Here is a 22,516-nt window from a genome sequence, read left to right on the forward strand (position 1 = left end):
TTCATATGCACTTGTGACAAGCCTTGTAGAGTATGTGGTTACTAATCTTTCCTTTGCTCCATCCCAATACTGATTTGTTGGCTTCTCTTTTTGATGTTCAGAGTTTCTGAACCCCACACTGTTAATGTCATGCTTTGACAGAGTCAGGACCAGGTGTTCATTACCTAAAGCAGAGTTTCCAGGGATGTTTTCTTTGGGGTGGGGTGGAGTGGCAGGATGTGGAAAGGTATCTTTTTTAAGTGTTTGTTATGATAAAGTGTATCCAGAGCACATAGTATTCCAAATAAATTAGCCTTCTCAGGCCCTTCTCAGGTTTGATTAGGAAAGCAATTCACACACAAATTAAAACAGCAAACAAGGGTAGAAGGTACAGAAAGAAGGAAGATTTGACTACAGAATTCCTCCATAGTTAGAATTTAGGGACAATCTGGTTGGAAATGGGATGGAGAGGAACTATGTGACTTTCTTGAAGCTGTATTCCATAGAAATCATACTGTTTTTGTGGTATTTACTTTTTGTAACTATAACAATAAAAACAGAAAATCTATTGGTGCTTTTATTTATACTTTACATAAGATTTTTTAAATTTTCTTTTTTTAAATTTCAGAATTTTACAGGGTACACATATTTTGGTTACATAATTTGATTTTGTACAATTTGAGTCAGAGTTATAAGTGTGCCCTTCACCCAGTGTGCATCATATCCGTTAGGTGTGAATTTACCCACGTAAGATTTTTATGATTGCACAATATCATTGTTATTGTTTTTATTATGATTTTCATTTGAGTTGGCTGTGTGGGAGGTGTGATGATGCTGATGAAAGGTGTTGATGGGACTAAACACTTGTCAAATTTTGACACTGGCTGAAGAAAATATTTCATAGTCTATTAAGGTATGCATGTCAGCAATCTGTTTTCACCCTATCCCAAAGCATTTTTTAAATCACATTGGAACTCTAAAATGTAATGAGAACTGCATCAATGTTTCACAATCTCTAGATGTCAGATTAAAATATGAGTGAAGTGTTGTCAAGTCAATAGGAATTTTGACTTGAGTAACTGATGTTTTCCCATGGGACAATGTGCACATCTCAGAAGGTGTTAGCACAAAAAATTCAGCTTTGGGTGGGACTAGCAACTAATTTAAATTAATGCCTCTGAACTGAGTGTTTTCTACTTTCAAATCACCCCATTAGGCAGTGAAAAGTCAAAGGTTAAAACGAAAACTTGGAAACAACCCACACGTCCTTCAGTGGGTAAATGGTTATGCAATATGGTACATGCATACCATAGCAAACTATTTGGTCATAAAGAGTAACAAACTTGATACATGCAAAAACTTGGATGGATCTCAAGGTCATGTGAAAGAAAAGCCAGTATCAAAAGGTCTCATACTACACAATTCCATTTATGCAACATTACAGATTAGTGTTGCCAGGGGTCAGGTTCATGGAGCAGTGTGGGTGGTGGTGGTGGTTGTTGACTACAAAGGGATAGCACAAGTGAAATGTGTATGGTAATGGGCAGCTCTATATCTTCTTTTTTTCTTTCTTTTTTTTTTTTGATAAAGAGTATCACTCTGTTGCCCAGACTAGAATGCCATAGCCTCAGCCTAGCTCACAGCAACCTCAGACTCCTAGGCACAAGCGATCCTTCTGCCTCAGCCTCCCAAGTAGCTGGGACTACAGGCATGTGCCACCATGCCTGGCTAATTTTTTCTATATATATTTTTAGTTGTCCAGCTCATTTCCTTCTACTTTTTTAGTAGGGACAGGGTCTCGCTCTTGCTCAGGCTGGTCTCAAACTCCTGAGCTCAAAGGATCCGCCCGCCTCGGCCTCCCAGAGTCCTAGGATTACAGGCATGAGCCACCGTGCCTGGCCTATCAGTTCTATATCTTAATTGCTTCTGTTCTTAAGCTCTTTAAAAGTTATTAGAGAGATAGACTTACACAAACTCTACAAAAAGATAATTCTGGAACATATAAAAAGTAATTTAGAAGGAGGATCAGTAATTCTGGTGCATGAGGTTCAGGGAAAACTTTTCAGAGATGGTGGTGTTTGGGCCAGACTTTGGAAGGTGTGGATAAGCTTCCTATGATAAGAGAATGGGAGCTTGAATCAGAGCTGAACAAAGCTCTGGGGGTGAAACACCTGCCCAGCTCTTTAGTTAAAGAAAGGCCATCATTTAAGCCAGGCTTCCCCTCTCTAAAACAGGTTACACTGCCTGAAAGACATTCATTCAACTTAAAAAATTCAGAATTTACATTTGACGTGAATTTTTATTGATTGAAATTAAAGTTATTACTTAATCTTATTCTAGAAAAAAAAGCAGTGGGTTACTTATGTTTGAAAAACTATAGTAACCTAGTGAGTCTGTTACAAGGTTATGAGCATGAGTTTCTTGTTTTTTATAAGTATAAGAAAAATAAGGAGAAACATTGCCAACTTTTCCATAAATTCATATTACAAGTCTGTAGTCAAGTTCCCCATCAATGAAGGATTGCTAGACTCTATGCCACTTGGAAGTGACTTTGCTATTTCAGCCGAAATAATGAAATGTATTATAATTGACCTGACTTGCAATCTTCCACTCATCTCAATTTGATGTTAGAGTTTGTAAGGAAAACCATTTCCCTAGTCTCTCCTGTCTTTATTTTTCGAAGTAATTTTGGTCCAGGGTAATACAAATGTGACCTTCGCCATAGTGTCTCATTGTCATTTAGAAATCATTTGAGTACATTTATACAAGGATGTGCTGCAGTATGGCTTTTAGAGTATCAGACTTCCCAGGTTAAAATAATAACCCCTTTACTTGTGTGGTCTTAGACAAATTTAACTTTTGTGCCTCAATTTTCTTATCTATAAAATGAACAGACCATAATACCTATCTCATAGGCTTTTATATTTTAAATGAGATACTTTATGTAGAACTCTCAGCAAAGAATAAATTATCATTACTGGGACCTGTGAAAGTTGATACATTTCCTACCATATATGAAGCCAGCCTATATATAAAATAAAATAGTATTAATAATAGTGGAATGTTCTTTTCTTTTGTACTTCTTAACCTATTCATTTAAAGCAAAAAATCTTAGAGTTTTTAAAAAATATACTTTTAATTTAAATGTTACATACATTAATAGAAAAATGCACACATTATACATGTACAGCTTGGAAAATTTTTACAAAATGAAAACACTAGCATAATCAGCACCCAGCTCTAATATTAGGCCCTTTTTTAGACCCTGGAGGCCTCTTCCTTTCAAGTTCCCTTCAAGTCATGATTTTTCCCCAAAAATAAGTGCTTTAAGGCTTCTAGTGCCATCAATTATTTAGCCTATATAAAATGTATATTAAAACATGTTTTCTTTATTTGTCTTTACTGAATATCATGTTTGTGATATTTATCCAAGATTTTGTGTGTTTCATTCATTCTTGTTGCTGTTTTGTATGCCATTATATGAATATACCATTTTTTATTTATACATTTTGCTCTTGTTGCACATCTGAGTTGTTTCCAGTTTGGAAAATAGTGCCCTCCTTGCTGGTTTTAAATTAGGCTTTCTGGGAGCTGCTTTAAATATTACTTGAGTACAAATACAGTAGTATAAATTCTGCTTTAATAATGAAGACATAATGGCTGATCAATTTAATTTCTCTTTAGAGCAGAAAAAGAGGGAATTATTTCTCACATATAAACTTAAGATTGTTGTCTTCTGTCAATGAGCTCTCATACACTATTATTAGACAACTTTATTAATTTAACTTTGTTTTAAAGGCAGTGGCCTATAATGAATCATTTTAATAATTAGTAATTCAGCTTATCCTAGTCTTTTCTAATTTTGCCTTTTTTTTTCTAGCTTGCAACAGTAAAACAAACTCCTGGAATACTTAAATTTTATTGATTTTCCATTCTGATGTTTTCTTTCAGTTCTGTTGATGTGGACCAGGGATAATGTCATGGCTCATTTATAGAGGACTATAATGACTATTGGCCTAATTGTGATTTTAGGTAAGCCACAAGGTCCTAGCCACCCAAAATATATTCCTAAATGTCCACCTTGACAAAGTCTTTCTCTCTAGGCTACCACTTCCATGCTTATATTCAATCCTTTGAGAAAGAGGATGTGGAGAGAATATTGTTTATATGAAGCTGATAGATGCATATGAGAATAGTAAAGAAAAAAAAATCCTTTTTGCTAATCTCTTAATTGTACATTCAGCAGAGAAGCATTTGCTAGATTATATGGATTAAAAAGAGGACCTAGACCTGACAGAATGGATGAGATTCTAAGATTTCAGGTGTAAATGTTTCTTAGAGAAAGAGCAGCACAGTTCAAATCATTCCTAGTTGGAAGGCTAGGACAAGTGACAGGAACCAGGGTGCTGAGGGCCAACCTCACTGTTGATTAGCAATTTTCCCAAGGCCTCTTATGGACTTGGAAGCAACTTTTAACTGAAAAGTAAATGCATTGCATTTAGGAATATGCCTTCATTAAAGCTATAATTTCACTGTACATCCGTCGAGGGGCATCGAGGCCCCAGACAAAATCAAAGTGGTTCCAATCCGGGAATAGTTTAAAGTAACGAAGATTCCTGATTTGGGGAAGTAACCTGGCCACATCCTGAGGTGTCACAAGGACGTCTTCTCCACCAGCCCAAATAGCAGTAGGCACTTTCATGGCAGACAAGTCATAGAGTGGGGGACGACTCTGTGGGAGAGAAAGAAAGAGAATTTGTAAGAAGCAGCTCTTCATAGCATCAAGTGAATTCAAATAAATAGGAAGGCTGCTAAAAGAGTATCTTCCATGGCCATAGCTCTATCAGGCACCGAGGGAAGAAAGCATGCAATGGTCCCTACCTTCAAGATGTTTGCAAAAGAGGGAGAAAAGCAAGATAGATAAATAAACATTTGTATACAAAGTAGGGTATGTTAAATGCCATAAGACACTCCAAAATTAAATTGGAAGACACAGAAGAAATTATTTTCACCCAGGGATTACATTTAAAAGAGGAGTTTTTTGAAATGACTCTTGAAAGATAGTTGGATTTTGACAGGCAAAGATGGGGCTGGGTGGGCTTCTCAGGAAGCAGGAAGAATATACAGGACATGATCAGGAATGGCAAGCTTCCCAATGTACCTGGAGAACAAAATATGTAAAAGCATATGGTAGACTATAAGGTTAGAGGCAGGCTGTCAAGGTCTGAATGCAAGGCTAAGGAATTTAGACATCTTTCAGAAGTTCTGGGGACAAGGCAGGGTCATTTCTCAGAGCTCTGTCTTAGGACAACTGTGAGGACATCAGCTAGTGGGATGAATGAAAAAGGGGTAGGTTGGAGGTAAGTCCTCAAAAAATCTAGACAAGAGTATGGATGGTCCATCTTGAAACTATGGGGATATATCTAAATCCTCCAAGGAAGAAAGAGAGAGTTAGGAAGAATCCTGGGGGGATGCTGACCATTTGAGAGTGGTGGGAGAAAGAGTAGCCAGTGCAGGAGACAAAGGGAGCAATCACAAAGGGAAAGAAAAATCATAGATCACTGCATTCTGGAAGCTCAAGTTAGGGGAGTGAGTTGCAAGAAGATTGTGGTAACTAACATAACACATTTTTTTTTTTTTTTTTGAGACAGAGTCTTACTTTGTTGCCTGGGCTAGAGTACCATGGCATCAACCTAGCTCCCTGCAACCTCAAACTCCTGGGCTCAAACAATCTTTTTGCCTCAGCCTCCTGAGTAGCTGGGACTACAGCCATGCGCCACCATGCCCAGCTAATATATATATATGTATATATACATATATATACACATATATATATGTATATATATGTTAGTTATCCAGCTAATTTATTTCTGTGTTTTTGTTTTTTTTTGTTTGTTTGGTTTTTTTTGTTTGTTTTTTTAGTAGAGATGGGGTCTCACTCTTGCTCAGGCTGGTCTCGGATTCCTGAGCTCAAATGATCCACCCACCTGGGCCTCCCAAAGTGCTAGGATTATAGGTGTGAGCCACTGTGCCTGGCCTAACATAACACATTTTGAAAGGTGAGAATAGACCATTGAATTTAGCAATTAAAGTCTAAGGGTGATTTTAAATAGAGTAGCCAGGATAGAATAATGAAGACCAAACCTACATTTTTTAAGGTTCAAGAGTGAGTGCAGGGGGGAAGCCCTTTTAAATATTAAAAAATGTTGATAAAAAGAGAGTGATGGAATCATGACTTGAAAGAATTGATGGGTGAGAGGTTTGTTTGTTCATTTTTCATAAGGAACAGGAGAAGGATCCAGGAGGAGGGGAAGATGAGAAGAGATGGGGTCAAGAGCATGGGACTGGGATAACTTGGAAAGTAAGAGGACCTTCATTTTCTGATAGAGGAAGGAAGACAGAGACATTTCGAGGTAGATAAAAGGAAAGTTAAGAAATTTCATGCATGCAACAATAGGTATTGAGGGCCCCGTGAGTACCAGGTACTCTTCCAGGTGAGAAAATACTGTTGAACAAAATAGTGAGAAAACCCTACTCCTGGACTACATGGGTTAATCCTTTTATACTCAATGAAACATAGAGTGGGAGCAGAGATGGTGCTGGGAATTTGAGGAGAGGGTAAACTGTTGAGATTCATTTCTCTGGGGGAATGCAAAAAAACTGACTTCAAATTATCTAAAATCACAAACAAACAAAAATCCAGAATTGGCCTGGAGCAGGAAGGACCAGCTAACCACTGGTAACTTCTAAGGACATTGACACTCACATGCTTTAGAACTTGACCATAATGGTCTTATGTGTATGTGTGTGTGTGTGTGTTGTTTCATTTTCTTATAAATGTAAGCAATATATAAATGTAACATGTTCATTAAAAATAACAGAAGGAAGCAAAAATATACAAAATCCAGAATGAGAGTCCTTTACTTCTTCATGTCCATCCATTTTCCTTCTCCTTTCTTCTCCTCTTTAAAGGTAATCACTTGAACATTTATTGTTGTCTATTTTCTGTATCTTTTCTAAGCACTTGAAAATACATGCATTTGCATATATACATAGTCTGAGGGGCAGGAGAAAACTTTTGGGAGTAATAGAAATGTTCTATCGAGATTGTGTGGTTATACAAATGAATATATTTGTCAAAACTCATTGAATTGGACACATGAAATTAGTAAATTTTACTTTATGTAAATCATATCTTAAACTGATTTTTTTAAAAAGAAAATATACATAGTTTGGCCCCCATAGTTGTCTTAAGGATTAGTAGAACCATTCCTTATGTCTGATAGATTGTTTTGATCCTCAGACACAACTTAATTGATCTATGTTTGCACTAATAAATAACCAAAAATATGTAAGTCTGTGGAAACATTTAATGTGCTTAGTTCATACTTAGAAGCCAATTCCTTAAATATGAGAACAGAAAGATGGTGACAGGATTAATTAAAAGAAAAGTGCTAAATGAGTCTATAAATTTTGATGTATAAAGTTATATGGAAAAAGATACCTTAAGACCCAAGTCTTCCATGTTGGATAATCCTTTCTTTTAACTTTCACATGACATTCTAATTTTTCTGTTGGTATCAAGAAGTATGTATTCATTTACTCCCTCAAGATTTTATGAAACAATTTTCATTATTGTGCAGCCATTAAAAATTGTGTTAAAAGCCTCTCAGTATTAACACATGTATTAATACTCATGTATTAACTCTTGCTGTAGCTGTAAATGAAATAGCAAGATTAAAAGTTGCATAAAAGCAATATAATGCTGAAAATCTGGAATAAATACACCAAAATATTAATACATCTAATTATCTCTGGATGGAGGGATTACAAATTTCTTTTGTGTTTGATTCTTTTATATCTAAATTTTTTGCAGTGAATACAGACTAAAATTAGGCATTTTTTTAAAAGCTCTATCAGTGCAATGCCACCAATTGCCAGGTAGGATTCTTCTCTCTCCAATAATTTCTTATTATATTATAATTTCTCAAAACCACCATTCTGGGGTCATTCTGAGTAGCTCACCTGATTGTAGTGATGCATATTCTCAGCTTCACTTCCCCAGTCATAAGCTCTGAATTCATTAGACCTGTAAAGCTGAAATAAATGTTTTTTAGAAAAATAATAATCTGGGGAAGAATCATGAGAATTTATAGCAAATCTTAGGAAAACACTGTATACTGGGAAGAAAAATAAGGCTCCTGATGACCAGAAAGATAGAAATGCCTTTTTTATCATTATGAAAAATAGGGTCCAACAGAAAGGGAAGCAATGTTTGCCCTTGGTTTGAAGGAAAAGCTAATGGATAACCAAGACTTATTAGAAGGAAGTTAAATACCAGATATTTCTCTTTCTGCAGAAGTCTCAGCTCTGCTGAGGCTTCCCTTTTTTACCTCTTGATTAAGTTCAGGGCCTATTTTATAAGCTCTGATTTAAGATGGAATTCATCATCTATTTCACCCACTTGGTCAGTACTATAAAATATTTTGTCTTCAAATACAGGGAAATCAAAGCATAAAGATGGCAGCAAAGACAGATTGGAAGCAATCTGCTAAGCTTCTTAGGGTAGACCTCTTAACAGGGTCAATCCGTCCTCTTATATGTAATGAAAATAAGCATGGCTACGGCTTCCCAAGACCAAGACTATACCTGTTTTATATGCAGGATGTTCTGCATGGATGAACCACTGGGAGCATGTGACACGTACACATCCATTCGACTCTAAGGGAAATAAACCCCATGTTACAGCAATAATCACCCAATAAAATAAACTACACCTTTCAGAAGCAGAGAAAAACTATTCTTAGAATTAGTAAACAAATACTGGGGTTTTGAAAATGGTGAGGCAGAATCATCTAGATAAATATGCACTTATGTCAGACACTTGAATGTGAGTGAACCATGGGCTCACCAGTGGGATGGGTTGCTTGAGAGCAAACTTGAACCAGTTCTGAATCTGCGGAATAATTTGCTTATTTTTTAAATTTTAATTTAATTTAATTTTTTATTTCAGAATATAGGGGGATACAAATGGTTGGTCACATAAATTACCTTTTCACCACCCAAGTCAAAGCTACAAATGTACACATCCCCAGACAGCACACACCACATCCATTAGTGTGAATTTATCCATCCCTTCTTCTCCCTTCCCACCTGCCTGATCCCCAATGAATGTTACTTCCATATGTGTACATAAGTATTGATTGATTAGTATCAGTTTAATGGTGAATACATGTAGTGTTTGTTTTTCCATTCTTATGATGTTTCATTTAGAAAAAAAAATTACTTATTTTGAAGGAGAAATAGCAGTAAGAGTCACCACAGAGCAAAGTGACTAGGAAAGGTGCTATGTGTGAGTGTAGGGGGTGGTGTGTGCAGCTGCACCCATGTGCATGGTCACAGATCAGATCAGAAAACCTGGATTTCAGGCCCTAATGTTGTTAATGATCAGATTTATTACTTTGGTCAAGTTATTTAACATTTCTAACTTTTTGCTTTTTTCATCTATTAAATGGATATACAAAAAAGCATACTACCAACTTGCCCAGCTCTTGTCGGGATAAAATAAAATATTGCAAAAGTAAAGCTAAAAGCCAATTCCTTCCAAAGCTTAGTTCAATCTTTGTAAGCATTATAGAAATGAAAATGATATAGATTAGTAATCATAATTCTATGTCTTAGAATATTATGAATCTGGCCAGGCTTGGTAGCTCATGCTTGTAATCCTAGCACTCTGGGAGGTTGAGGCAGGAGAATTGCTGGAGGTCAGGAGTTCAAGATCAGCCTGAGCAACTGTGAGACTCCCATCTCTACAAACAAATAGAATAATTAGCTGGGTATAGTGACATGACCCTGTAGTTCCAGCTCCTTAGGAGGCTGAAACTGGAGGATTGCCTGAGCCCAGGAGTTTGAGGTTGCAGTGAGCTATGATGACGCCACTGCACTCTAGCCCTCTAGCCTGGGCAACAGAGCAAGACCCTGTCTCAAAAAAAAAAAAAAAAAATCGGTAGATCTGTATAATCTGTAGATTGTTTGGGTAGTATGGACATTTTAACAATATTGATTTTTCCAATCCATGAACATGGAATAGCCTTCCTTTTTTTGTGTCCTCTTCAATTTCTTTCATCAATATTTTATAGTTTTCATCGTACAGACCCTTTTCTTCCATGGTTAAGTTTATTCCTAGGTATTTTATTTTATTTGTAGCTATTGTAAATGGTGTTACATTCCCGGTTTCAGTTTTAGATCATTAGTTGTTGGCATATAGAAGTGCTACTGATTTTTGTATGTTGATTCTGTATTCTTCAAATGTACTGAATTTGTTTTTCAGTTGTTCACTCCTAATAGTTTTTTTGATGGAGTCTTAAGGTTTTTCTAAATATAAGATCCTGAGCAAAAAGAACAAAGCTGTAGGCAACACATTATCTGACTTCAAATTCTACTACAAAGCTACAGTAGCCAAAATAGCATGGTACTGGCATAAAAGCAGACACATAGACCACTGGAACAGAATAGAGAATCCAGAAATAAATCCATACATTTACAGTAAACTTGTTTTCAACAAAGGCACCAAGAACATGGGAAAAGGATAATCTCTTCAATATACAATGCTGAGAAAACTGGATACCCATATGCAGCAGAATGAAACTAGACCACTATCTCTCACTGTATAAAAAAATAAAATAAAAATGGATTAAAGACTTAAATCCAAGTCCTGAAACTATGTAACTACTAGAAGAAAATATTGGGAAAATGTTCCAGAACATTGGTCTAGGCAAAGATTTCTTAAGTAATATTTAAAAGCAAAGGCAATCAAAGCAAAAATATACAAATGGGATCACATCAAGCTAAAAAGCGTCTGCACAGCAAAGGAAACAATCAACAAAGTAAAGAGACAACTTGTTGAATGGGAGAACATATTTTCAGTCTACCCATCTGACAAGGGATAAATAACCAAAATATATAAGGAGTGCAAACAATTCAACAGCAAAAACAAAACCAAACAAACAAAATCCTCTAAAACAAAAACAATAAAATAATTCTATTAAAAATGAGCAAAATATCTGAATAGATATTTTTCAAAAGAAGACATACAAATGGTCAACAGGTATATGAACTAATGCTCAACATAATTAATCATCAGAAAAATGCAAATAAAGACTACAATGAGATACCATCTCACCTATTAAGAATAGATTTTATCAAAAAGATAGGCAATAACAGACACTGGCAAGGATGTGGAGAAAGGGGAATCCTCGCACACTGGTGGTGGAATGTAAATTAGTGCATGCACTATGGAGAAGAGTGTGGAGGTTCTTCAAAAAACTACAATAGAATTGCTGTATGATCCAGCAATCTCACTGCTGAGTGTATGCCCAAAAGAAAGGAAATCAGCATATGTAAGAGATATCTGTACTCTCTTGTTTATTACAGCATTATTCACAGTAGCCAAGATATGGAATCAACCTAAATGTCCATCAACAGATAAATGGATAATATGGTACATATACATAATGGAACATTATTCAACCATAAAAAAGAATGAAGTCCTGTCATTTGTAACAACATGGATGGAACTGGAAGACATTATGTTAAGTGAAATAAGCCAGGCACAAAAAGACAAATGTCACATGTTCTCACTCATATGTGGGCAGTAAAAAATGAAAACAATTGAGCTCATGAGATAGGGAGTAGAATGATGGTTACCAGAGGCTGGCTAAGGGTATTGGGTAAAGGTTATTAAAGAGGGATTGGTTAATGGATACAAAAATATAGTTAGGTAGAAGAAATAAGACCTAGTGTTTGGTAGCACAATAGGGCAACTATAGGTAACAATAATTTATCATATATTTCAAAATAAGTAGAATAATGGAATTGGAAGCCTTCTAACACACCCAAAAAGATAAATTCTTGAGGTGATGGATATCCCAATTACCCTGATTTGATCATTACATATTGTATGCTTGCATCAAAATATCAGATATACCACAACTATTATGTATCCATAAAATATTTTTTAAAAAATAGCAAAAAGAAAATCTTCCTCTAAGCATTTGGAATACCATATGAATTCATACAGTGTAATAGATATATCAAAATGAATCAAAGGAAAGATAGCATTTCTTGAGGTATCAAATGGCCCCATAGTTATTATACATACCATATTCATATTTTTCTTGTTGTATCCAGCCCATAAGGACAAAAATTCACTACATATCAGCCACAGTATTTTATTGTTGCAGATTTTGGTAGAAGGTGTCTTTTTTTTCTTATCTTCTAAAAGAACACCTTTGGTGCCAAAAAAAGCCTACAAAAGTAAACAATAATTACCTTTTCAAGAACCATGTTCAGACTTCTTGACATTCCCTTCATTCCAGAAATGAGTCATACCTGGGGATTTATCTATATTTATATTTGCTATTTCATTCAAGGAGACCAAATCATTCAGGAAAAGTGCTTTGGGAATCTATCTCCAAATAAGAAAGATCATCAAACATTATTTATAAGGAGATTGCAATAAGAGCCCTCAATCCCAAATTCACTTCTCCATGTTGAAGCTTCCCTGAATTCTGCCCAATAAGTGATTGCCAATATCTATTTCTCATTTATGGGTAAGAAAGGTGGAATAGTTTCTTCCTAAGGTCAAATATTACCCTGAATAGGAAGGGAAAACAGAGTTTTCCACATTACCCATGTGCACATTGCATTGGCTTTCTAGTACTGTCCCAGGTTAGCCAGCTGTTAGGTTGGAGAGCAAAGAAAGGTGAACCAAAGGGAGAGTGACACTGGACAGAATAGATACAATGATGTCATGAAGGCAGCAAGATTAAAACTTCCAGGACTTTGGAAAGTACACATGGGTAGGGATTTCTGACAAGGTCTTAGCTTCTGGGGACAGCTGATGGCAGGGAGGAGCAGGGGATAGGACATAAAGTGGCAGGAATAGTGACAGTGGGAAATGTGAAACAGAGAAGACAACAGCATTATTTGTCTGACAGCTGATCTATGTAGGAAGAGCAACACATACAAAACCAGTGTATTTACAGGTAGGTGTATCTATCTCTCAATTTAATTTCACATATTAGTTTGCTCAACCCCACTCACATGTAGAAAATATTCAAAACTAACTGATGTCAACACATTTTAAAATGGAACTAGGGAAGTTCTTGAATAGTGAAGTTAGATCACTGTGATCACAGTAAATAATACAATACAATTGGTACCAAACCAAGAATTAGGCCCTATAGAAATTCTTGTGTTAAAATATGATATTTTCCCATTCCTACTATTCCACATCAAACAACGACCTCATTTGCTTATATATGAATTATTGTGGTATCCTAACTGGTCTCTTTGACTTCATTTTGGCCAAATCTATTTTATCCATCACCCCAAACTCAAAGGGCAATCTTGGTGAAAATACTATGCTCACTGTGGTAATGACTTTTGCTAAGAAACAAAAGCAAACAGAAAAACAAAACCCAAACAACCCTGTGATGGATAAAATTTCAAATCCACAATTGACAATCAAATGACTTTTTTGACTCTTGAAAAATAACCAATAAACATTTGAATGAATACATTTAGGCTTTGGAATCCTAACTTCAGTAGATTACAGCAAGTTCTCATTTGGGAACGAGTATATCCTCAGGTAAATTTTGTCAAAAAGAGGAGCCTACCTTGAGCATGGAATTTGGAAGTAGGAAAAGATTGGTAAAAATGCCTGTGGGATATTTGAATGAGATCACAGGACCCAAGGCAAAATTCATTTTGATTCTTTGTGCCAGTTCAGGCATGGTGGAAAAGGCTACAAACCCTGAGAGAACAGGAGACAAGACAATCTTGTAAAAATTAGAAATACATAAGCAATGTTTCTACTGATAAAAGTGGGGCTCTGCTTAGTCATTTTGGTCCTTCTATTGTGATGATCTTGGGGATACATTGGAAAATTCTTCTGAGTTATTCTGCAAAGATAATCTGCCTTTCATCCTCTCTATTCCCAAGCCCCCAATTTTCTCTTATTCTAGTGAAGGACAACTTCACCGGGTTGGAGGAAATGGAGTAGCTGTTGGGGGAAAGGTGAGGAGTGGGCTGACTGAGCAGCCCTACTGCTGGGTGAACAGAAGGCAGCTTCGATTCCCAAGCATGGGGTAAATGCTGGCAATATTCTCATTCACTCCCAATTCTGAGAGGCCAGAATGAGTCACAGAACTTCCAGAAGTAAACAATCAGTTCAAAGGAGGTAAGTTAATTTCTTTCCATAGTATCATGCAGTTATTCCACAGGTTTTCTTTCTGAGTGCAATGAGATTTTACTGCTCCTAGTGCCTTGCTGGATGCTTGCCAACCTTCCAGACGCTTCCTTATTTCCAAGGAGGAAGAGGCTTTTCCTGGGTCCACTGTGGTCTCAATAAGGACCAGTAAGCTGTTTGTATTTGTTCTGCTCTTTGAACAGGGACATTGCCCCCTTTTACAGCCCTGTGAGGAGGAAGATCAGCATTACACTAGACAGGCGTATCTATGTATTTTGGTTTCCTGGGATGATTTCTTGGGCCTCCCCTGGTGTGTGTGTGTGTGTGTGTGTGTGTGTACTGAAATGCTTGTTGAAATGTTAAAATTGTCTTCCAGAAACAGAATAAATGAAATAATTCACTGAGTAGCTGATACAGACTCTGAACTAGGCATAATACTGCCCCCTAGAGCGTGTTTGGAAATGTGTGGAGGTGAGTTTTTTTGGTGGCCACACAGACTGGAGAGCCCTCTTGACATTTAGTGGGCTGGGGCCTGAGTTGTTAAATGTCCTACAAACAGTGGGTCATTGCCACATAACAAAAATTGCTCTGTCCAAAGGGCAAATAGTGTTCACTAAAATATATCATGCACTAAATGTAACATAGAGCACTGATGGTCAAATTCTCCATGTTTTCTTTGTAGATCAGATATAAGAGCATATCTAAGTCCTACCCACTTTTCCAGACCCAACTCAGGTCATTCCTTCTCTATACAGTTTCTCCACAGTGCTCACAGACCCCAGTAGTGAATCAGACTAACCTGGTTTGAATCTGTTTCCTCTTCTACGAGATGGAGACAATAATAGTAGGGTTGTTCTGAAGATTAGAGGGAGATATTGTGGGAAAGGTCCTGAACATGGATCCCTATATATAATGAATGCTCAATAAGTGTTAGATATTATAGTATAATTATTTATTTACTAGTGGAATCTTTTGATATTCTGTTAGTTCTTTGATACTCTTTTAGTATAATATACTCTCTGACACTGTCCCAAACTTTTTAAACTACTTATCAATATAAAGTATTAATCAATATATGTTTGTTGTTGATAATGATGATAATGAAAATATTGTAAGAATATTTATTTCTTGCACAGCTTTACCCAATCTAAAATACTATGTGTTCATATCACTTATTCTCTTAAAATTAGAAACTTTAGTAGAATTTCAATAATAAATTCAAAATTTTGTTTGTATGGCTTTCTTTACACTTTTATTTGTAACTAGATTATTGATTTCTTTCCAAAACATCTAGACCATCATTAAGAAGTAAGTTGTCAATTTCAAAAATAAAAAAATTTCTACCTAGTGCTTACATTTAATTGCTATTTCATAAATATTAAATCATATGTTAAATAGATAAGCCCAGTTGATTTACTATAGTAAGCTTTTGTGCTTCAACCCACAAGCAAATGTAACAATATCTTTTTGTTTTGTTCAAATATACATATAACATTCCCCTTTTTATTTTTTTTAAATCCCATTTGGGTTGTGAGAAAGATATGATTGATGTGTATTTATCATTCTTCAAGGATATTTCATAGCATTAGGCTTTACTTATTCAGCTCAGAGGGAATCTAGACATTTACTCTTTAGAATTACTTCTTAGGATTTGGGACACAGGTTATTCCTGTGAAAGTACATCACCCTTACAAATGTGCCAAGGTTACCAGAGATGGAGGAATTGTTTGCCTTATATACAGTCTCTGGGTTGTGGGTTCACAGCTTCTTGGGGTTATGCCAAGCACAGGACAGAGAATTAAGGGACTATTAATAGTAGTTCCTCTATTCCAATGTTAAGGTAGACTCCCATAAGACTCCGATAACATTGATACTTGTAAACTTACCTATTGTGGTACCAAGTGAATGTCCAATAAAATACAACTTCTCCTGACCAGTTTTATTTACAATGAAGTCTATTATTCCTGGGAGATCGTATTTGGCCATTTCATCAAAACTGCAAAATAAAACAGGGGCTTATAAATACTTGCAAGAATAAGTGTAAAGCTCAGAGCACTTTCCTTTTATACACAAAATCCTGCCCTGTTTTCTTATTCTGTGTGTATTTCATTATTTATCCAATCGAATATAGACCACTGTAGCTTTGTTTTCTGCAAATATATACTTTTCTTCCTAGTAACAAGAACAATTTCAAAGCTTGTGTATGCTTTCTGAAGTTCAACCTGATTATCACTCATCCTCACCCCTTCTCTTCCTTCTCTTCTCCTTTCTTTTCCCCATGAAGTTTGCGAGCTTCTACTTTTGACTCCCCCATGGGACTTCACAACTCTCGGGGCCATTTAATACCCATCTTTGCAAACAAGACTGTTGTAAATCATGAGTCTACCATTTACAAGCTGAGTACCTTCTGATAAGTTACTTAAATGCTCTGTGATTTACAGGGCTGCTATAGGAATTGGATAGTAAGAAAGAAATGACTCTGGCTACCAGTAGGCACTCAATACATTGTTGCTATGCTAACTATTTCTGTCCAAGTGGATATATATTCAATATATACTGATATCCTCTAGTATTGGTTTAGCCAGCATTAACATAGGAGATCAAAAAGACCTGTATAACATTTAGTCAAATCAGGTACCCTATGGGCTAGAGGCCATTTTGTTAAAATGACATGTAGGGAAATCTCTAGATTGGTTCTCTCAAGTATAAAAGACAAAATGTTATGATGCCTTAAAGTAAACATGCTCCACGCTCCCAGTCAAGCACTGGTGGCACAAAATATTTCCTAACATTTGCTCCTGCCTGAAAGCTCTTACTCTACCAATTTATGCTATGCCTTCTTTCCTCTCAAACTTTCAGTGTGTGCTGAATATTTTATTAATGTGATAGGAATGCATACTCTGTTCTAGCAGGAGGCTTGCAAACCAAAAGGGAGCTTAGGCCCAAAGAAAGGAAGTCTATTGTAGGCACCAGCCTGTCTTCTGGTAACAGCAGAAAACTCTTTCATTAAAAGAAACAGTCATAGGTCTGGCACGGTGGCTCATGCCTATAATCCTAGCACTCTGGGAGGCCAAGGCGGGTGAAACATTTGAGCTCAGGAGTTTAAGATCAGTCTGAGCAAGAGCAAGACCCTGTTTCTACCAAAAATAGAAAAAAAATTAGGCAGGGATGATGGCACATGCCTGTAGTCCCAGCTACTTGGGAGGCTGAGGCAGAATTATCCCTTGAGCTCAGGAGTTTGAGCTAGACTGATGCCACGGTACTCTAGCCCAGGTAACAGAGTGAGACTCTCTCTCTAAAAAAAAAAAAAGAGTCATGGGTCAGGTGTGGTGGCTCATTCCTGTAATCTTAGTGGGAGGCCAAGGCAGGAAATTCCTTGAGCTCAGGAGTTAGAGACCAGACTGAGCAAGATCAAGACCCCATCTCTACTAAAAATAAAAAAAAAATTAGCCAGGCAGCTAAAAACAGAAAAAATAGCTAGACATGGTCATGCAGGGGAGGCTGAGGCAGGAGGATTGTTGAGCCCAGGAGTTTGAGGTTGCCGTGAGCTAGGCTGATTCCACAGCGCTCTAGCCAGGGCGACAGAGTGAGACTCCATCTCAAAAACAAATAAAAGACAGTCAACATATCAAAATATTCTTCTTCCTTGCCCATTAACAAGGTGTTAAAAGTGCCATATTATAGTTTTCCTGAAAATAATATTCTGTACAATCTCAACCACCGTTTCTCTAAATAAATACAGTACTGCTACACATCATCTTTGCAAAATTGATTGGATATCCAATCTATTTTTTCTTCAATCCAATTTGAGAAAAGACTTGTAAAATGATCACTAAAATGAATATAAGCTCCACGAGGTCAGGGATTTGGTCTGTTCACTGTTTGAATGTTCAGGGCCTAGGACAGTGCATACAGTAGGCACTCAAACATTGGCTGAATGAATGCATGCATTGGTCATAGGAATTTCCTGCGCTATTCCCTTGGGACATACTTAAAATACGTATACTTAGAATGGGATGTTAAAATGATCTGGTTGAAACAGTATAATTTGCCTGTGGGAGAATCAGTGAAAATCAAAACTTCTTGCTGTTTCTCTCATTTGAGATGTGTTAGCAGAAACTGCAAGGAGCTATGTTACTTCAAGTGTCAAAGATTATTATGACTATCATTCACACCATTATATTTTTAAAAAATTACCTCCAACTTTCCCCTTAAATATTTAGCTACAGTTTACCTAAAGGCCCAGAATTTCTCTTCAGTCTCTGAGAGTGTTTTGTGTCTTCTTGACCAAGTGTTCCCTCGACTGTTTCCCATCCATACGTCATAACCTGCATCTGCTAGAAGGAATCCAAGGCTTCCATTGGCAAAATTCTCCAGCCAGTAGGCATTGTCTGCAAACAGGGCATGCTGCATGTACACAACTGGCCTGGGACCTGGGGCAGGGCATGGAGAGAGAGAGAGAGAGAGAGAGAGAGAGAGAGAGAGAGAGAGAGAGAGAGAGATTTACAATAAATAATATCAGAAACAATATAGAAACACACATACAAGGTAAAAACCAAAAACAGTATTCACTTCTCCCTTTTCATCAGTGTAGAGCATTATAATCATATAACTTCAGTTTCTTGAGCACATACTTTGTACCTTGTGCTATGCTGACTGATTTACATGTACTAGCTTATTAAATTCTTACAATAACTCTGTCAAGTAGCTACTATTTTGAGATATTTAAAATGCTCCTCATTTTACAGATGTGGAAACCAAGCCTTAATGTAGTTAAGAAACTTTTCAAGAGAGTCATCCAGGTAAAAATTACAGAGCAAAGACTCAAACCCAGTTCTGTTTCATGTCAAAGCTTGTGCTTGTACCTGTTCTGCTGTGTGTATTCACACATATCTCCCACGTGTGGCTAACAAAGATGTGGCATTTATGATGTTCCTGGAGTCCCGTAACTCTTCCAGGGAGGAAGAGGAGGTGAGTGTAAATGTACACTGATCAGTTCTCACCAACTTCCATTCCAGCCCCTGCTCAGTGGAGAGCATTTGAGAACTATTATACAATAGTATAATCAGCTCAACATCCCTCTGCCAACTCCCCGATTCTCGAGGGGGAGAGTATTCAGAGAGATGGGAAGAACCAGGATTGAAGGTATAGAAAAGACACTATAATTTAATGGCTAAGACCACAAGCTCTAGAGCCAGGCTGCCTGGATTTAGATTCTGGTTCTGTCATTTGCTATGTGTGTGACTTTCAGCCTGTTATATAACCTGTTGTGCCTCAGTGGCATCATCTGTAAAATGGTAACCATTCATGGTACCCACCTCATGGTGCTGCTGGCAGGTTTAACCGATTTAAAGTGTGTAGAACAATATATCTATTAAATGATTTTTATTTCCAAATCTTTCCAAAATCCTCTCCTTAAGCAAAACCTTTCCCATAAAAGTTTTCTCCTTTTGTATGTCACAGCTTCCTCCTCCCTCCCTATGCCTGGGATTACCAGGTTTAGCAAAAAATAAAACCAAAAATAAATAGAAAGACACAGGACACTCTATGAAATTTGAATTTAAGATAAACAATGAATACATTTTTAGTATATCTTAAAATGAGACTTATATGAAAAAAATTATTGTTCATCTAACATTCAAATTTAACTGGATGTCCCATATTTTAACTGGTGAAGCTACCCATGTTCCACCCTCATTTTCATTTTGAAACTCTTGAATTACAAATTTCTTTCTTAGAGGGGGAGAATGTTGGACAACATGACTTTATCTGCTACTGAATGTGGATGGTGAGACAGAAGACACAGAGTGAACATGATAAGCAGCTGCTAATAAATGATTTGTCATTGAGCCTTTGCAGATATTTTGCTTACTCTTATATTTCCTTCCTCAGAGGCTTTGAAATTATATCTCTCCTTTTAAAGAATATCATTCCCCTGCTTTTGCATGGCTGACTCTTCATTCTAGATTTCAGGCCTTATTAATACCATGCCCTTTCATTCCATAAATACTTAGGTCAAAGTGTATGTGGATGTTAAGGTTTTCAACCCTGGTAAAAGTTTCAGAAATACTATTGTCATTTAACTTGATTCTTTATCCTGCAGAGGAAGGCCCCTTGATGTTAGCGGGAGCAGGGGAGACATTTTTGGGGTGCCCCACAGTCAACTTCATGCAATCTGGCAAATCTCCTTCCAGCAGTAAAGAAATCCACCTTCCTGGGACATGGCAATTTTCCACATGAGAAATCAGTAATGAGCTAGTCAAATGTAGGCTCCACCTTTCCATTTACACCCTAACAAGCAAGCCTGGTTGAAGTCAGCAAGATCAGTCTTGCCCATTGTATTTTTATCTTGCCTATTTTAAGAAAATTATCAGGAAAAGAGTACAGTCCCCGTTTAACCACTTACAGACTAACCCAATAAATCAAAGCAATTTTGATAAACCAGTCACACTCTTGATGAATATCCAGCACTAAATTTCTGTCACATGCAGTCCTCCTTCTCAGGAGAGATGGATCTTGTACCTGTTTTCCCAGCATGTTTTTGCCCGTAAGGGATTCTGTTGACAAGTAGTATGTACCCATCTGCAGTGGTGACGTCATACTCTTCACTGGGATAGCCATTGTAGGTAATGATTTCGCTCTGCCCAGTGAAAACACAGTCATTAGCTAAACTTTTTCTCTAAAGGATATCAAAAGAAACTAAATGAAAGCATCTAGTGTGTGTTTATTAGGGGGAATTATCTGAAATCTGTACTCCCAGGTAACTAAAATTAATTTACTTCATAAAGTTTTGATTAAAAAAATAAGTAGAATTTTAGAAAATATCTATGATTTTCAAATTATTGGCAAATATTTTGGAGTGTAGGAAGAAAATTTAGCATTGACCCATTCTTTCTGACAAAGCTATATTCTCAGGTCGAATGTCTTTGGAAACCTCTCTTAGTTTAAAGGTAACAAAACTGTAGAACTCCTATCATAGTAGAAGGCAGTCATATATATCATACTAATAGCTTAATATTCTTAAAATATAAATTAAAAAGAGGAAGTGATATACATATAAAACACAATTCTAGTTTTCATTGCTATAATAGAAAATATTAGTTATTCAGCCAAAGGAGAAGATCTACCTAGCCTGACTCTTGTAGAGATGTTAAAAACCATCTACATTTTACATGTTTTCTTATCAGAGATTTTCTATTTATAATAGGACCTTTTATCTCACCACCTATTAATCCTGCTTCATTTTACGGTCTTTGAAATTTTCCAGTACTTACAATATTCATCCACACTTCAGGATTTACTTCATTTTCCAATTCAAAGAATCCACCAGCATTCAAAGTTCCCCAAATCAAACAGGTTGTTGTTAGAAACAGCCACATCATAGAAATGCCTGGCATAAAACATTTAATAACCACAGATTAATTTTTCCTATCATTGTTGATCAATGAAATGCAAATAGTGCCCTAATGAAAACTTGAATAATACCATAAGGAGGCTGATAATATATGAAAGGGAAAAAAATACAGTGAACTAACTTGGAGCACTATTACTATATTTTTTTCACATAAAAATTATCTTGATATAGTCTAATTCTTAAAATAAGTTTAATCAAATATGAAGGGTTATTTTGGTCTTATTTTAATCAAAGTTCAATTCTAATAAGTCTTTGTTCACCTGTGAGTTACCAGAATACTTAAGGATTCAGAAGACAAGTTTCCATACGGTGGAAAAGTGACAAGTGGGGTTATCCCCTAGTCTAGCCCAGCATCCCATAAAGGAAACAAGAACAATGAACAAATGAAGCTTCAACCAAACAAACACGCTTATGATCAGTTTCTAGTGATGTAACTATTTCTCATGTGGACACCCAAAGGAAAATTTTGCATATTTCAATGTGCAGTCTCACTTCCTTGCTGTGGTTTAAAAGCATATGTCTTCAAAGGCCTGCTGACACTGTGACAGTATAGCATGTTCATCATATGAGTGCTGCAGACAAATGGCCTGAATCTGAAATCCAGCCTTACTGCAAAAGAAGATGTCTGACCTCGGGCAAGGTATTTAGTAGCTTTATCTCTTGGCTTGCTTGTGAGTAAAATTAGGAAAGTAATGCAGCCTACCTTATAGGGTTATAGTGAAGATTGACATACTATATATATATATATAAAACACAGTACATTGTAAGTTCTTAATAAATGCTCTCACTATTTTTCTTATTCTAAGAATGAGCAAGAGAGTAATATCAGAGACCCTTTACTTTAACAAACTTATCTCTGACTTCTAGAAATA

At 36.5% G+C, this 22,516-nt stretch overlaps 1 protein-coding gene across 1 annotated transcript; it reads right to left on the reverse strand.

The window, feature by feature from the left end:
• Positions 1-3,393: 3,393 nt before the first annotated feature.
• LIPN (lipase family member N) lies at positions 3,394-21,612 on the reverse strand. Its single transcript, XM_012772949.2, has 9 exons — positions 21,505-21,612; positions 20,753-20,870; positions 18,465-18,663; positions 16,117-16,226; positions 13,659-13,795; positions 12,140-12,286; positions 8,629-8,700; positions 8,005-8,076; positions 3,394-4,711 (listed from the first exon to the last, which is right to left on the reverse strand). The coding sequence occupies exons 1-9, from the start codon at positions 21,610-21,612 to the stop codon at positions 4,478-4,480; spliced, it is 1,197 nt and encodes a 398-aa protein (XP_012628403.1). The 3' UTR covers positions 3,394-4,477.
• Positions 21,613-22,516: the final 904 nt, after the last annotated feature.

Source organism: Microcebus murinus, chromosome 14, assembly GCF_040939455.1.
Source record: "Microcebus murinus isolate Inina chromosome 14, M.murinus_Inina_mat1.0, whole genome shotgun sequence".
Classification (NCBI taxonomy): Eukaryota; Metazoa; Chordata; class Mammalia; order Primates; family Cheirogaleidae; genus Microcebus; species Microcebus murinus.